The following is an 18025-nucleotide window of genomic DNA, read 5'->3' as shown; positions in this document are numbered from 1 at the left end:
TTTTATCTACAAACTAATCACAGAGAGACGACAAAGACTCAGATGTGTTTAAAACGGTTCAAACTGAGCGTGGGAGTGCGTTTACCCTTTGGAATCATGCACAATCTACATAAAACGTTACAATAATAATGATAATTCAAAAACTGTTATCACGATGCCAGATATGCTTTTTGTGTCGCTTGTGCTGATTCTTCATCACGAGTTACTGTGAAGCGGAACCCGTCTTTTTCCAAGTTGTGTAATTGTTGTTTTAAGTGTCACATGTTGACAACACATTTGAAAGCTTTGAACAAATGAAACAGACGAATCATGAATAAACATTTTCAGCTCAGATTTGGCATAACTCAACACACTGTGATGTAAGAAGCAATATTCTTTTTAATTTATGCACAGGAACACAAGCAAACATGTAAAAAGAGTTAGTTGCAACTGAACCATAGAAGAAGTCATTATCCACTTTGAACAGAAAGCGTTTGACAAGATGGCGGACTGCGGGCGTTTACTTAAGGGCAGGTGCTCCAGTTTTGCTTCACACGGCTGTACAAGAAATGCCATAAATGTCCCGTCAAAAGAATAAAAGATAACACTATCAAAATTCATAGTTTTTTTCCTTTACAAAAAATATAAAAGTATGACGACAAAGACAGGAGATGGTGCTGATGAATCCTCGTCAAATACACGTTTTTAAACTTCTAATTTCTCTTTAACACTGGAGACTTTGAATACATGTTTACAAAAAATAGACATAGATTTTAAAGTAACATTTCTGTACAAAAAATATGAAACTTTAAAAGCGTTAATGGCTGCTGTAGCTCAACGAAAACATGGGCAAACCGGCTTCGTAGTATCTACATCCTAGAACTTGGACCAATCCAGAGATCGCTGGAGCGGTGAAAGTTGAACGCTTTTACCACGGACTTGCAATTTGACGTTTCCAAAATGGTGGAGCCTAGCGTTAGCCCAGTGACCCGGATAACGCGGATTTGAAAGTCCGTCAAAATCTGGAATGCGATCAATCATGCAAAACGAAACCAAAACAGCAGAGGAAAGAGATCGGATGAAGTCATGCACGGGGAGTGTCGTGGTGAGTTCTCTCTTGTTACAAATACAAGTCTGTTTAAGAGGCTGCGCAGGGAAAGGTAAAAGGAATCCATGTTTTCTTCTTCTTTCTATCCTCACCAACGAAAGACATATCCAGTTTTGGAAAAGTTTTTTTTTTTTTGTGTACCCCAAGGCACCTGTGAAAAAGTGGGCTTTCCCTTTTAGTTGGCAACATCGTCCTGTCAATTTGTCCTCATCATTAAAGAGCTGCCATATTGTCTCGATAAGGGACAGTCCCGTGTATGAATCTCAATACAAAGCACAAACAATATGCATGGTGAAAATGGGGGTGGTTGCCAGATATGGAGTCAGGGAGTCAGCTTAATAGTCATCGTAGGTGTTGAGGTCAGTGAAGTATGCGTTGGTATATGTTTTTCCTGCAAGCTGTGGGTTGAAGTATTTGTTTCGTTCCTCCAAGAGCAGATTGTTTTTGTTGAAGGCCTGTGGATGGAAAGAAGAAAAAAATATATTAATCTTTATGTATTGTGTCATGACAAGGTTAACCAAAACATAAAAAGTGGAGGAAAGGTGCAACACAAATCAATGAATGTCCATTTGGTGTGCAAAGCTGCGATATCCGTTTATAACACAAGGCCAACGCATTTGCAAACAGGAGGGAGAAACGATAAGACAGCGCTGGAGCATTCGGAGTCCGCGTGTCCACTTCTGTCATTGCTAATAGCTAGCATCAGCAGATTTTATGACCCTCACATAGTTATTCCTCCAGGACAAATGTTGACCATAAAAATCTATCAAAAAGAGCCACTTTGGAGTTGAACAATAAGCTGGAGCCATAGGGGGGTCTTTTCAGGGAGCGCACACACACATAGACTGGGCACACAACGCAAAGCTAAATCCAACTACAGCTATTTGGCGAATGGTCCCACGTCTGCTGCGGTGCGCCAGTCCCCCGAGGCGGCGCGAGTGAACGCCTGATGAGGCTGCGTTTGAGCCTGATGGATATTTGCAACACTGATGAACAAAAACTCAGACAGACTCAATTGAAAAAGACTGAGGACGCGCAAAGTAAAACGGTGTTGTAAAGTAGTTTGTCTAAATGAGTTTAGTTTAGTTTGTAGACGTTCTGCTAATTTCCATCTGCAGTTCCTCAGTTCATTTCTGTTAATATTTAAAGGGCCCGTATTATGTTATTTTCTGATGTTATTACGTTGTTTCCTCATCACAAACAGACCTGGAGTTGCGTTTTGTTTCAGTGACACATGTTTAACACACAAACCCTGCACATTTAGACTGAGCTCTTCTCTCAAACAGAAAACACCCCGTTCCACCTTGTGATGTCATCATGTGGTAATACAGGAAGTGCTCCACTGTGTTTTTAAACTCCATACACCTTCACTAGAATCATTTGGATGATTTCAGCCTTGGAATTGTCAATCTCCACTGAACAAAAGGTTAGATGTAGCTGATAACTAGAAAGCTACCACTTCATGACATCATAAGGTGGAACAGAGCATTATGAGCTTTGGAGATGTAGACAGACTAGTAATAAAGGGTTACTCAAACATGTGTGAATGAAACAAAAGGAGGTAACAACATTATAACATGGATTAAATCTCACAAGAGTCAATTTTGAGTAATATGGGACTTTTAATGTTCAGAGCTTTTTAAAGGTGCACTATGTAACTTTTGCTACGAGGAGTCTGCTACCTGCTTACGTCTAAGGAGATGTTTCTGAATATCCTTTCTTACTGTGCGCATGATTGCCATTCCACAGAACAGCTTGTTTCCATGGAGATAGATATGATTATTGCCATATAGTGAAATATTCCAGGTAAAGCCATACATTGTGTAACCATTGTTTTTCAGAAAGGTTACATAGTGCACCTTTACATTTGATGGAAGTAAATCATAGCACATTATTCAGAAAAAGGGCATTTAATGTTTTTTTCTGAATCTGCCGAGTTGAGGACTGAACCGTGACAGTTTTGGAAATATGCGTAGGGAATTTAACATGAAAAGGGCAAAACGAGGTCGTGGAAATTGACAAACTTTTTTACTTTAATGTGGATTTATGAAGGAGGGATGTTTATTGCTTGGGAAAAGAAGAAACTATTTTAACATGAGACACGTCAGTCACAACAATCAAACTTTTTAGCATAAATAATAAAAAAATTAAATAAAATTAAATCAATAAATCAATCAATAAAAATAAAAAAAATAAATAAAAGCATGTCGTTTTCATTATGGTTGTGATTATTGCACTGGAAAACACACACAAAAAAAAAAACATAAAACAAAAAAAAACAAAAAACAAACGAACATGTGCCTGGAGGAAGGCCACAGGCTTGTTACCATTGAAATGTTGTTCCTTTGGCTATAATCACGCACAGTATGGAATAAATGTATCTCTATGGAGAATGTTCCAAAGTTTCATTTTAACTTTATATTTCCATGGATGCAAGTGATGTGCCACCTCCAGAAAGTTACAGACTGTACCTTTAATTAGCCAAAGCATGAATAAAGCCAGACTTCTTAATAAGTGAAGGAAAGCGTAGTAACTCTGGATTTATTTCTATCAGACTGATCGTAACACTTCAGTCTTGTGTTGCCCTCGTCCAAACCTATTTGTGTTTCTGCCTTTAACAAAAACATCCCAACTTTGTCACATATGATTGTGTTTTCCATCACTTTTGAAACAGCGACCTCACTAACAGACGCCTTTTCTCTCCTCACACACACACAGGGCTGGTGATAAACAGGGCCCGGCCTCGGAGGTGCTGTGCTTCTTGGCAGGTGGCCCCATGGCTGCTTTGGAACAGCTGTGGTACGGCTCTGACTCCACGGCTCGCCTCTTTCTAATTGGCTGAAAAATGATTGCTCTTGCTTTTTTGCACAGCACTAAACATAAGTTATTTAAATGATCAGGTGCTGTTAGTGATAGAGTAGTAACAGGGGGCATCATTAAAATAGATTTGTTTCCACGAATCTGATCAGGTAGAGTCGCTAACGGGCACAACAGTTTTTGGTCAAATTAGTCTCAGGGATTGAACCGTGGCAAAATGATCCCTTATTGGTGATATTGGTTTAGCAGTTAGTGTATACGGGCTATATACTGCCACTTCACAATAAAGATTTCTCAAAAACTATAGTGTTATGGAGTGGCAAATTGAAAGTGCATTGTTTTTTCCAAAGCAGTGAGCAATCTATGATCTTGCTAATGAGAAAAAGTATAAAAATAAGTCATGAAAAACGAAATAAAACCCAAAAAAGATGAGCCGACCACACCAGCAGTCACTCAGTTACAGTCACTCCCACGTGGTTCAAAGTCTGTTATTTCTACACAGTAAATCAATGTAAAGTTGTTTTTATCAGTCTGTTTATGTCAAAATAACTTTATAATTTTGAACGTTTGATTAGAGGAATCGTATTAGACACTGTAAACTAAAGAAACACTTTACAAATTTCAGTTTTGTTTGGATCTGGTGTCAATTATCAGGAATAATCGCCACATTTTTCTATATTTTATCTATAATCGTAACACTAAAACTTAACATTATGACTGATTTATCACTGACGGTTGTGCACAGCGGTAGCCAGATAGTTCCAATCAGAGCGACCATTTCCACCGTAATCTAATCCCTATGAGGTTTTTGCTGACAGCACATTAAACACTTAACAAATGCAGAGAAAACTTCACCGGAGGACTCTTCTGTGTTTACCAAGATACGTCTTTGTGTGTCAATGCTAATGCTAATTTCAGAGCCTAATAAATATTTACATAACGCCACTGACCGAAATACTGTATGGCTAAAAATAACTGGGTTGTCCTTACAGCAAATTTAATTCTGTTGAAGATAGAAGTTAGTAAACACACAGAGAGAGAGAGAGTCCTTGGGTGAAGTTTTCCTACGTTTAACATTTTGTCAGTGACATCCACCTGCAGCTCCCTGTCCGCTGCCTGATCCGTCAGACTTTATTGATTTCACGCAACTTTGCAAAAACCTCATGGACTAGAGTGACCAGATTTTCAAATTCAAAAACTGGGACACACTCTGGTTGGGACGGTTGGTGTAAATAAAATAGTGAAAAGAGCTGACCATTCTCTTGTGGGTTTTTATATGATCTAAGGAACTTCTGTTGGTGCTTCTTATAACTTTTTGTCCAGTTGACAGATTTGAATTTCTTTTATTTTTTGTCTTTTGGTCGCTTTCAAGCACCGTTTTCCGTTTTTAGCTACACAAATGACAATATATTCTGCGCTTTACTGTTGGCATGTATCAAATTCATCAAAAATATGCGCTGGGACAGGGGACAGAGGGCTCAAAACTGGGACTATCCCGGGTAAATGAGGACGTCTGGTCACGCTATCATAGACATTATATTGGCTGATTGATACTAGCTGGCTACAGTTGTGCACAGAACCAATTACACACAGATCAAATTTTACAAACACATAAACTAAACCACATTGGCATCTGTTTCCCACATCTTTCTCAAACCAAAAGGGCCATTTCTTTCTAGAGAAGTTTAGGCTTAAATATATGTTCACAGTCCCGTTACGCAAAAACTCCCAGGTCTCCCACACGTCCTGAGAACCTCTTTGCGAACTTCTCAGACTGACTCAACAAGTAAAAACGTGTCATATCCATATACAAATTATATGTCATTTTGGAAAGGAAAATTATAATGATGCACAAACATTTCTAGGGGATTTTTCCGAAAGTGGCTTTGAATAAGAATAGGACCGTCAGGCGAAGCGAAAAACATGGAAATAACATGCAAATCAATGTCAAAAGAGGGTGTACACTGCATTCACACAAGCAGGAAAAATGAAAGGATGTGAGGATGAGAGGGGGAAAAAAAGGATAGGAGACTCCGACCTGGCGCACACAGCAAGTGCCCCCGGAAGTGAAGGAGCACGTTGGAGAGAGAAGAGGAAGAGGAGGAGGAGAAGAAGATGAAGAAGAAGAGGAGGAGGGGAGGTGTCGCGGAGGTCAAAGTTCAGAAGGGGGTTAGTAGAAAATCTCCAAGCCGCGCATGGACACCCCCATGTTAGAAGAGAGAGGCTGGTGCAAGGCTGGGTCATCCAACGGCAACAGAACCGAGACGTCCGGCTGCGGAGAGGAGCGACATTACAAGCTCACAGTGAAGCAACAACAACATCAGGCTGTGGATCTACCATTAAACATGCTACTATTCTGTTTAAAGGGCCCATATGACGCCATTTTCTGATGCGTTTTAATGTTTCCTCATCAAAAACAGACCTTGAATTGTGTTTTGTTTCATTCACACATGTTTGAAAACTGAAAAAAACTACCACTTCATGACATCACAAGGTGGAACAGAGCATTGTGAGCTTTGGAAACTCAAACATGTGTGAATGAATCGACTCCAGGTGTGTTTCTGATGAGGTGCCATTCATCAAAAATCATTGTAACGTGGCTTAAAGCTCAAAAGAGTCAATTCTGTGTAATATAGGACCTTTAAATGTCACTAAATATACAATTTCTACAGCAATATTAAGAGTAAATGTAATTATTAGCAGTCCCTGGAACCCAACAGTCCCTCCCCCTGTGAAAATACATTTGTTTTTCATATACAATTATTACCAGTCTTAAGAGTTTAAAGACACAGCTATGTGGTAACTAATGTTCATAACGCAATTCAATTCCAAACACAAATTTAAAACTTACACTGTTTAAAAATAAAAATATAGGTCGGTCATTAGTCACGACATAGCTGATGAGCCCCAAGCAAGTTTTAAAACTTTTTAACAGCCAATGTGAAGTCAAAGTGTGAGTCAATGTTGAACTCCATGGAGCTAATCTGTCAATACCTATAGACAGTTGGACTATTGAGGCTAAATGTCCCAGAAAAACTTTTACAAATCCTACTCCTACTGCATTTATCTGTAAATCTATGTATTCATTATTATCTGATTGGTTCCACTATTAAATATTTGAGGTTAGATGTTATTACTTAGTCCTTACTATTTATTTTTGACTTGAAGTTCAAATCTAGAGCCAACTTTAGTACAACTTTGCATGTGATTATAAATTTCTTGACTGTTCATGCACTAGGTAACTTTTCCAAAACAAAGTCTAAGCCAGGACTAAACCAGGTCTAAGCCAGAAGTAAATCAGGTCTAAATCAGGTCTAAACCAGGACTAAACTAGGTCTAAACCAGGTCTAAATCAGATCTAAATCAGGACTAAACCAGGTCTAAATCAGGTCTAAACAAGGTCTAAACCAGGACTAAACCAGGTCTAAACCAGAACTAAAACCAGGTCTAAACCAGATCTAAACCAAGAAGAAACCAGGTCTACACCAGGGCTAAAACAGGGATAAAACAGGACTACACCAGGTATAACCCAAGATTAAACTAGATCTAAACCAGGTCTAAACCAGGAGTAAACCAGTTCTAAACCAGATCTCTGGAAATGCTACTGCTGTCGCTGGAATGTCCCACATACAGCAAAAACATCTCCATGCCAACTAAGTGGTAAAACCCCCACTAGAAAAGTTACATAATGCAGCTTGAAATAAACTGCACACAGCAATGGCTCTATCAGAGAAAACTGCAAAATTTAAAAGAGAGTGAAGAATAGTTGGCACAATAACATTTATGATTTAAGCTTTTGGATATATTTTCAAAAGCAGCGTAATAAAGAGCCAGACTCAACAACACAGAGTGATGTCGTGAGCTATAATGTACTTTTATATAATCACGCCGCTCCTTTTTCACTCTCTTCCTTTTTCATATTTCCATGTGTCTAAAGCCATATCTTTGTCGATTTGCAACCCAACTAACACAATTAGACTCACAGCTCCTGACTCTAATTGCATGACAGATGGATGCCGCCAGCACCTTTATTTCCCAGTGAAATTACATCTGCAGACGTTTGCTTTGAGCGAGGACCTGTTTTTAAATACTAAGCAACCACCATTTTTGGAAGTGGTTTTGCAAAGATACACTCAGGTATACAGTCAATTTATGTGGGATCACAAAGGCTATTATTCATAATTATGGAACTACTGTATAATGTATAGCTGAGTAATCCAATTTGTGTGGGGAAATCTCAACGGGTTTTGCGTTACATGGTTTTGGCGTTTATTAAGAAAAATAAGCCTATAGACTGTATGTAGATGAATCCTTTGGCTAATTCACGCAGCAAATTGACTAAGGTAATGTAAATACGTGGACTTGTTTGTAGTTGTTGTTGTCCCAAGTCACATATAATCATGAAATTACTATGCAAATTACTGACACCGGTTTCTATCAAAACAAAATACTGCTGCGTTGGCCTCACTTCAAATGTTGTCTTTACTTACATAACATAACAGTGCAACTTGTGACAGAAGGATGCACAAAAAACATTGAAAACATTTTATTTTGTTAATGGGACTTAGGTGTCAAGAGCGTTTAGGTGTCAAGAGCACTTTAGTATAGTTTAGCGCAGTTATTTAGCAAGTATTTTCTTATATATGAGCTTAGGGTTGAATAAAATATAAAAAAACAACAGTACCGGTATTTCAGTAGTATTTATGGTTGGATTGTTGAAGCTTGGAACGGCGGAGCGGCAGTGGCTCAGTGGTTAGAGCACCGGTCCCACAACCTGAAGGTCAGAGGGTCGCTTCCCGCTTGGACCAAGTTTTATTATTGTGTCCATAGGCAAGACACTTCATTTATATTATCTAGTATGAAAGTAGTGTGTGACAATTGGTGGTGGAAGGGGCTTATGGCGTTGATCGGCAGGCTTGCTTTTGTCAGTTTACGGTCTCGTGAATGAATAATGCATCATAAAGTGCATTGGGTGTCAATAAAGGCGCTTATTCCTCTTTATTAAATAGAATAATAAACATTGATAGTGGAATTATTTGCGTCAGAGTAGAGTTACTGGTCTATTCTTCCAATACTAAAAGGTCTAAGCCAGGTCTAAGCCAGGTCTAAGCCAGGTCTAAACCAGGTCTAAACCAGGTCTAAACCAGGTCTAAACCAAGTCTAAACCAGGTCTAAACCAGGTCTAAACCAGGTCTAAACCAAGTCTAAACCAGGTCTAAACCAGGTCTAAACCAAGTCTAAACAAGGTCTAAACTAGGAATAACCCAGGTCTAAACCAGGACTAAACCAAGTCTAAACAAGGTCTAAACCAGGTCTAAACCAAGTCTAAACCAGGTCTAAACCAAGTCTAAACCAAGTCTAAACCAAGTCTAAACCAAGTCTAAACCAGGTCTAAACCAAGTCTAAACAAGGTCTAAACAAGGTCTAAACAAGGTCTAAACCAGGTCTAAACCAGGTCTAAACCAGGTCTAAACCAGGTCTAAACCAGGTCTAAACCAGGTCTAAACCAGGTCTAAACCAAGTCTAAACCAGGTCTAAACCAGGTCTAAACCAGGTCTAAACCAAGTCTAAACAAGGTCTAAACTAGGAATAACCCAGGTCTAAACCAGGACTAAACCAAGTCTAAACAAGGTCTAAACCAGGTCTAAACCAAGTCTAAACCAGGTCTAAACCAAGTCTAAACCAAGTCTAAACCAAGTCTAAACCAAGTCTAAACCAGGTCTAAACCAAGTCTAAACAAGGTCTAAACAAGGTCTAAACAAGGTCTAAACCAGGTCTAAACCAGGTCTAAACCAGGTCTAAACCAGGTCTAAACCAGGTCTAAACCAGGTCTAAACCAGGTCTAAACCAAGTCTAAACCAGGTCTAAACCAGGTCTAAACCAAGTCTAAACCAGGTCTAAACCAGGTCTAAACCAAGTCTAAACAAGGTCTAAACTAGGAATAACCCAGGTCTAAACCAAGACTAAACCAAGTCTAAACAAGGTCTAAACAAGGTCTAAACCAAGTCTAAACCAAGTCTAAACCAAGTCTAAACCAAGTCTAAACAAGGTCTAAACCAGGTCTAAACCAGGTCTAAACCAAGTCTAAACAAGGTCTAAGATAGGAATAACCCAGGTCTAAACCAGGACTAAACCAAGTCTAAACCAGGTCTAAACAAGGTCTAAACCAAGTCTAAACCAGGTCTAAACCAAGTCTAAACCAAGTCTAAACCAAGTCTAAACCAAGTCTAAACCAGGACTAAACCAAGTCTAAACCAGGTCTAAACCAGGTCTAAACCAGGTCTAAACCAAGTCTAAACCAAGTCTAAACCAAGTCTAAACCAAGTCTAAACCAGGTCTAAACCAAGTCTAAACCAAGTCTAAACCAAGTCTAAACCAGGTCTAAACCAGGTCTAAACCAGGTCTAAACCAGGTCTCTGGAGATGTCCATAGGCAAGACACTTCATCTGTATTACCTGGTGTAAAAGTGATGTGTTGTTGGTGTGAGGGGCCAATAACGTAGATCAGCAGCCTTGGTTTTGTCAATTTATGGTCTAGCGAATGAATAATGCATCGTAAAGTGCATTGGTTGTCATGAAAGGCACTTATTCTTATTATTAAATCGAATAATAAACATTAACAGTGAAATTATTTGTGTCCAAGTAGTGTTGCTGGTCTATTCTTCCAATACTAACCTTTTCTGCGTTTCTGAGTCTTATTTATAGCATTTGTTACTATGGAATCAACTCTATTTTGGCGAAAAATGTTGAATCTGGAATATTAACCATCTCTACTCATTGTGCACTAAAGGTTCCTCTATAATTCGTTAAAAAAAAGGCCAGTTTTATCCCACCGTTGGCTGTTTTCACTTCATTAAGATGCAATTTTAACCACCGTTTCTCACTAAATGGAACTGGCACGAGCGATCCCTGTCGTCACGCCAACAGATAAACGTTAGCGTAGCATCGGTTAAGAGCGAGCACGAACAGTGGCACTAGACGCAGTAAGAACATGCTGTTATTTGTTGAACAGCTCAACCGTGTTGAAGCTTAAGAGCAGGTGTGTGAGTCAGCGTCGTGCAGGTTAGTCTTTTTACACAAATCAGAAACAATCATGAGGTTTCTTGGGAAAAACATTTATCCAATATACTGAAATGGTGGCATGTTCGGGTGTAATCAGAGGTTCAGAGGTTTGTGTTTGGAAATGATACGTTTTGAAAATAATGGTTTATATGTGATTGCGCTAAAATACCTTTGTACTTGAGGCTGAACTAGAACAATTTCCCGGTTTCTAACGCGGCATCGCACACAAAAAAGAATCCCCCTTAATATTCTTCAATAAAAACAATATGCTATCGTATTACTTCTAACAAATGGATGTAGACACAGCCTGAATCTATGCAGGCAGGAGTCGGAGCGCTAACTTTAGCATTAGCTCAATGCAAACCACCAGTTATCTCCGCCTTGTTAAACATCATGTCTCGCTTCGTCAACTTTTATCTGCACTTTACTTTGATTGCCCTTTTTCCGACCCTAAAAACAAGATGTGCTAAAGTGTGAGCCTGCAGTTTAAAATCCTTCATAATTACAGCCTTTAGAACACCTACGTATATGTCTAGTTTTTCCATAGACTATTCCCGTTATAATTTACACTATGATTAAAGGATAATGTCCTCCAGCCTATGAATAAAATGATAAGCCTTACTGTAATTTGCATAAAGTTAAAATGAGCATAATTTTACTGGAATCATAACTGTAATATTACTTATATACATATGATCTGCACTATGTCACTTTCCTGGTGGAGGGTTCACCACCTGCTCATCTCTATTGAGATGTCATTGCTTTGCCTGGAATGTTACACAGTATGGCATTAAACTGAACTATCTCCAGGTGACTCCAGCAGGTTTAGTTCAGATCTGTGGAGAGGAGAGCCTACTCACAGTAACAATGCATGTTTTTAAATCAACTGGCTCTGTGCAACGGCAACCTCACTGTTAGCGTCACAACTTCCTGTCATTTTATCTCTCTAACGTTTTTGCAGAGTCACGTTAAAATCAATAAATATTTAAAGATCAGGAAGTGGACAGGGAACTGCAGGTGGATATCACTGAGAAGATGTTAAAAACTATGCAAATAAAACAAATATTTCAGCAGAGGACACTTCGGTGCTTAGAAAGAGAGATGTTTGTGTCTCAATGCTAATGCTAATGCTAACTTTGAGGCTTAATAAATATTAACACAATGCCACAAACTGAAGTATTCTACATATAAAACTAATTGTGCAGTCTTTATTTTAATTAATTTGAATTTTCATAGGTGGTTTATTTTATGTTTCACGATTTAAATAAAAGTGACTGTTAGCTTGGAGACACAGTGAGCTAGCTAGGGTGCCGCTGTGCACAGAGCCTATAGAAAGCGGTAATTAAGTAAACGCAAGATTAGTAAATTTAATGCCAAACTGTTGAACATTCCAGGCAAATAAATCACCTCTCCATGGAGATGAGAAGCTGGCAGGCACTCCAACAGAAATGTTACATAGTGTATCTTTAATTCATTTGATGTTTTGTTGTAATGATTGATCAGAATTATTTCGGTTCTCAATTATTTCTCATAGAACTAAATGCAGACATTGTATTATTAAGAGTTTCTTGATCTTCCTCACAAACTTCAAACAGAAATCAAATGTCACCTGACCTTAATGGCTTCCACTGTGTCGTATTTGTCCAGTTTGTTGATGTGGTTGGTGATACTGGTGTTGAGGGGGGCTGCGGAGATGGGGTGTATGACTGTTGCATCATGGGATTGTTGTTGATAACGCTGACAGTAGGAATACACCAGCAGAGTAACCAAGCACCCCAGTATTGAGCTGCTCAGCCCCACGGCGATCATGTGGAAGAGGTTGAAATCTGAAAGAAAATAAAAGCAAGATTAAGCGTCTATGGAAGCAGCGGGCTGAGGGAGTGCGACGTCACCCGTAGCGTTCGGCTCCAGTCAAATGACGCTCATCGAGGCTAGCGGTTGTTGGAGCTAAGTGCCTTATTTGTAATTCCAGCTGCGAGTATCATAGCAACCAAAGAGCCAATCCGGAGCGAGGCTGGTTTAGCAGGGCGTGGGCTCTTAGCAACTGTCAATCAAACCTGTTGCTAACGCTAGCAGGAACAACCTCAGGGATAGAAAGCGCCTGATTTGTCTCTTATTAATGTTCATATCTTGATTTTTGGACATATTAGTGAAATAAACCAGCACCAGGATCATGTAGAACGAGTCAAAACGAACATTTTAAGACCAAAATATGAGCCTGATAGCAGCATTTATGGAAAGAGGGGAGACAGTTTTCCAACGTAAAGTGAATTGGAGCCAGAGTCGATGAAGCCAGACCCGTGCCCATGCTCATTTCCTATTTGAAACATGTACAGTCTATGATTCAGTTATATAAAGAATGATTACCGATGAACAGCTGATGACTGACAGTACCAGCACGACAAATGAAACAATAAAACACATAAGCCACTTCTCAAAACAATTAGCAATCTATTCATTAATATAATTTGACTTCTCAGATTACAACAACACAATTATAAACGATCTGCTTTAGTTTGCGCTGCCGACAAAGACTCGAGCAGATAAATCCATACGATGTATTTTTACACTTGCATAGATTTAATTAAAGGGAATGAGTAAAACCGTCTGCTGAGTTACAGGCTAATGAAGTTTTTCAACAAAAGCGCTATTCTCAGTTGGTTTGGCTTTAATTTCGCCTTAAAAAAAGTAAATCCAATGATGGGATGTGTGAGGCATCTTTAAGTCGCAGAGCTCCCTGCCAGACTTCTAATAAGAGAAGTAATAATGTCCAGCGCCTGTGGAAAATACTAAAGCCCGACCCCCATCCCCCCCAAAGCAGCATGCAGATTACCGCAGTGGCCCTGGCTCCAAAGTGGCTGTGTTCACACCAAGAGCAGAAGTGGGAGATGTCAGACTCTTTTACACGGACTTCAGGCTTGTATAGATCGGGGGTAGGATGTCGTGATTAATCGGGGAATCAATGGACGTAATTCAAGTCAGAAAATAGGAACTAAAAACGTGATGATTTTGAAAGCGTACACTTTTCCAATTCAAACTTATCTCCTCAAAAAACACATTCATCACTCACAAAAGTTGGGGAAATAGCATAGAGAAATGATAATAATAAACAACGTGCATGAAAGTAAATGGAAGATTTAGTTGGAGCGTGATAACAAATGTAAATAATACAAGTTCGCATTAGAAATAGGTTTTAAACTGGATGTGCTTCCCGACAAAACATTTCGATTCATTTATTAAAAGGACAGCGGATTGTGAACCAGCGTGACTATGTCTGAACATTAAGAGAATCAGTTCGAGACAAATTTGTCCCATTGATATGAAGGGAGCCATGAATCTCCTTTTTACCAGTACATTCGTAGCATTGTTAATTTTATATTTGCTATAACTCTGTATTGGATTTTCACAAGAACCCTGCTGTACTTTGCTGTTTTGCTTTATATCGTACAAAATAGCTTGGTATAAAACTCAAACTTTACCTTCATTTGGGAAACTTTTACAACCTAATTTATCAGCTCCTAACAGCTTTCTTATTGCGGACACTGCCTGTAAAAACATCAGGTAGTTTCAGCCTCTATAAGTCCTTTTATTACCTCCACAGCGGCGTTCCTCCTGGCTCGAGTGTGCAATTGAGACTTCTGCAAAAGAAAGACAAAAACACCAGAATTAGGATATAATTTGCATGATCAACTCCTCAAAATTGTATAAAACAGAGCAAAACAAACTAATATAACATTTTGATGATGAATATTTAAGTTCGCTATGTGACTTTTCTTGTGAAGGGTCCTCCACCTGCTGCTTTGCTTGAAATGTTCCACGGAATGGCATTAAAGAAGACCGATAGTGCTTGGGTCTGCTGTATAGCTATAATCTATGATACACGTGGATCATTGTTATAATTTGGATATTTTAAATCACAATATTCATCTAAAACAACCTGATAAAACAGACAAGTTCGCTGAGAAAACTGTGGTGACCAATGAGAGCTGGAAACGTCATGACAACAAAGAGCCGGCTCCTCCCATGCATAGCGAGTAGCTGATATTCTTTCATTTGTAAATAACTATGCAACGCTGTCAAATCCTATGCTTATCACCGATTATAAAAGTAAAATTGAAGAACGAAGTAAAGTGGGCGTGTACCAGTGGCAGTGAAAACAGGAGTTGATCGGCAATATGGCGTCTTGGAAATAAGTGCTTAAATATTACTCAAACATGCACAAATCACTCCAAATACAACTTCGGGTGAGTAAATGTTGAGGGGAAACAACTATAACATGGGTTGACACTCTAGAACAGGGGCGTCAAACTCATTTTCACTGAGGGCCACATCAGCAAAATAGGGGCCAGACGTGACTGTGTGGCAGGATAAATGTCACTAAATGTAATGAAATGTCATGTAAAATAAATGTAAATACTTTATAACTTGTTAAATAACTTTTTCTGTGATAAACTGACATTTTTAAAAGTGTGTATTGGGTCAGGGCTCACCTGCTCACAGACTGTCAGCACTGCTTCAAAAACAGCCATTTACAGCCTTTTAATTATTGGACAATTTTGTTGTTTTTTTAAGGCTAACCTTTGCATACTTATCTCCGTGTTTGGTGGAAAAACATGGCCGTAGATTGTACCGACCCCACCTCATAACACAAAAAACATACAGGTTTTTCTCCTTAAAGCACAAACTTGTACTCGACTTCACCTTTCTTGAAACTGCCCTCCTTCCTCTTCCTGAACATTTTAGGATGATTATTTGCAAATATTTTTCAGTGCCACTTGTTGGGAAAATCTCATTAGTTTATTGTCAGTGCACACGTTAAAGCAGTACAGACTTATTTTAAAATGGTAGTCATGCCTTTTTATTTACCTTCTCGCGGGCCACATAAAATGAAGTGGTGGGCCACATTTGGCCCCCGGGCCTTGAGTTTGACACATGTGCTCTGCATAATAGGCCTGCTTTAAACTGATCTATTGCTTTACCTGCCATTAAACTTACCTATCTCCATGGAGACGAGACGTTTGCCGTAATGGATTTTTCACGTTTTTAGCAATATAAAACTATGATTAATGTTTAATATCATGCTGTGGAACAATCCAGGCAACGCAATAACATCTCCATACAGACAAGCAGGTGGTAGAAGCAAAAAAAGTTACATATTACACCTTTAAAAGAAAAGAGAACAAAAGAAAACTTGAATGTCTAATCTTAGCCGTGGCACCTGGAGTAGTTTATGAAAAGTATCAACTCTCATTACAGCAAATGGAGTGCAAGACTTTCCTAATGAACCATAATAGACTGGCGGTCCCATTAAAACAGACAGATGATAAGGGATAGGGGGCAAATGGCTAATTCGACACACAGTATTATAACCCTGCTAATTAATACAGAAAGGCTTCAGATAGAACTTTCAATCAAATGTTTACATGGCGTGGCAATGAATTATACCAGTGAGTGTGAGACTATAGTCGTTAATGTGGGGAGATATGTTTAATAGTCACAGTGTACGCAGTAATGAGGCTCATCTCTGAAAGCACTAAGGTTGGCATAGTGATCTTTATGAAGTAGAAATCAATGCACATGGAATCTCACATTACACGCTCTCAATAGGAAGATGCCAGTCTGCAGATACTAGCAATACTAATTATGTGAGTTAAGCTTTTAGGGCATCTGATCTCTTACATTAAGCAAACCATGTAATTTCACTCCAGTTATAATTGAATTCAACGTCTCCAGCTTGACTATTTGTGCAGTTTTAAATGTCTCAGGTTATAAAAAAAAATGTTTTCCACTTATTAAAATGCGGGTAACCTTCAGCGTTTTCTTGTCAAATGTTAAAAGTTCAATGGAAAATAATGTCAGTGTAAAATTCAATAGTATGAATCTATATGAGACATGTGAAGGCCAGAGCACAAATGAGAGATCGGATGATTTATTTATGTCGGAATATGTAATTTCGCTTGGTTAAGGCAAAATGGAAGTAAGAAAAAAACAACCGAATGATGATTATACAGGGTCCTTAAAGTGTCTAATTACAAAAGCAGTTGATAAGATATATTAATTAGATTTGTTCTATTGTACTCAGTGCTGATAAAAGTTTTTAATCACATTGCATTTTTGTATTTGGGGCATCGTGTTGATTAAAGATGCATCGTTTTGAATTAACCTCAAAGAAATGGCTAATCCTCAAGAAAAGCACAAGCTGTATTATGGTTTATTGAAACAAAATTGGATATGCAGACCCAACGAAACAAATATACGGGATATTACTGAACTAAAGCAAAATATAACAGATGTGATTGTAACCATTGATGAGGCTATGCTACACGAAAAATGGCAAAAAATCCAGCACCATCTTGATGTTCTTTATGCGACTAATGTTGCCCATACAGAGGTGTATTAAATGCGGTAAAAAAGACTTTGGAAACCACTGAGTACAATAGAACAAGTGTGATTAATATATCTTATCAATTGCCTTCGTAATACATTTTTGAAATTGTAAAGAGACTTTATGGACACTCTGTATAACATCAACAACATGTAATACAATGTAATATAATTTCTGCCTGTCTAATGTTGTGTTGAATGTTAACAACTAAAATCACATCTCTCGGGTTTATCTCTGCGGACACGGCCGATAATGGTGATACTTATAGACAGTGTAGGACGCTGTACGCTCAGGCGAAGACTCGTATGCTTCTTGTACTGATGAGGTAAAGCTGATATTGTTTAAATCACATTTCACTCCGCTGTACACCGCCCACCTCCGGACTAATTACAAAAGAGCCAGTGCGCAAAGGCTGCGGGTGGCCTTTAATGAGGGTTTGCGTGTGCTCTTGAGGAGGCTGAAATGTACTTTACAAGCTATACTAAGAACTTTAACAGGTCCTATATTACACAAAATGAGTTCTTGTGAGCTTTAAGTCATGTTATAATGTAGTTACCTCCTCAACATGCCTTGACTTGTGTTTTGCTTCTTTCACACGCGTTTAAGTAACCTTTTATTATTAGTCTGTACATCTCCAAAGCTCTGTTCCACCTTGTGATGTCATGAAGTGGTAGT

At 38.7% G+C, this 18025-nt stretch overlaps 1 protein-coding gene across 1 annotated transcript in view; it reads right to left on the bottom strand.

The window, feature by feature from the left end:
* Nucleotides 1–361: 361 nt before the first annotated feature.
* The window catches only part of sema5a (sema domain, seven thrombospondin repeats (type 1 and type 1-like), transmembrane domain (TM) and short cytoplasmic domain, (semaphorin) 5A), a 234231-nt gene continuing 216567 nt past the window's right edge, over nt 362–18025 (bottom strand). The window contains exons 20-22 of the mRNA XM_033985975.2: nt 14559–14603; nt 12580–12791; nt 362–1542 (exon numbers count right to left, since the gene is read on the bottom strand). Coding sequence (XP_033841866.1) covers nt 1423–1542; nt 12580–12791; nt 14559–14603 — 377 coding nt within the window. The 3' untranslated portion in view covers nt 362–1422. The remainder of the gene's footprint in view (nt 1543–12579; nt 12792–14558; nt 14604–18025) is intronic.

Source organism: Periophthalmus magnuspinnatus, chromosome 20, assembly GCF_009829125.3.
Source record: "Periophthalmus magnuspinnatus isolate fPerMag1 chromosome 20, fPerMag1.2.pri, whole genome shotgun sequence".
In the NCBI taxonomy this organism is placed as follows: Eukaryota; Metazoa; Chordata; class Actinopteri; order Gobiiformes; family Gobiidae; genus Periophthalmus; species Periophthalmus magnuspinnatus.
This window is presented reverse-complemented; position numbering and strand designations above follow the sequence as displayed.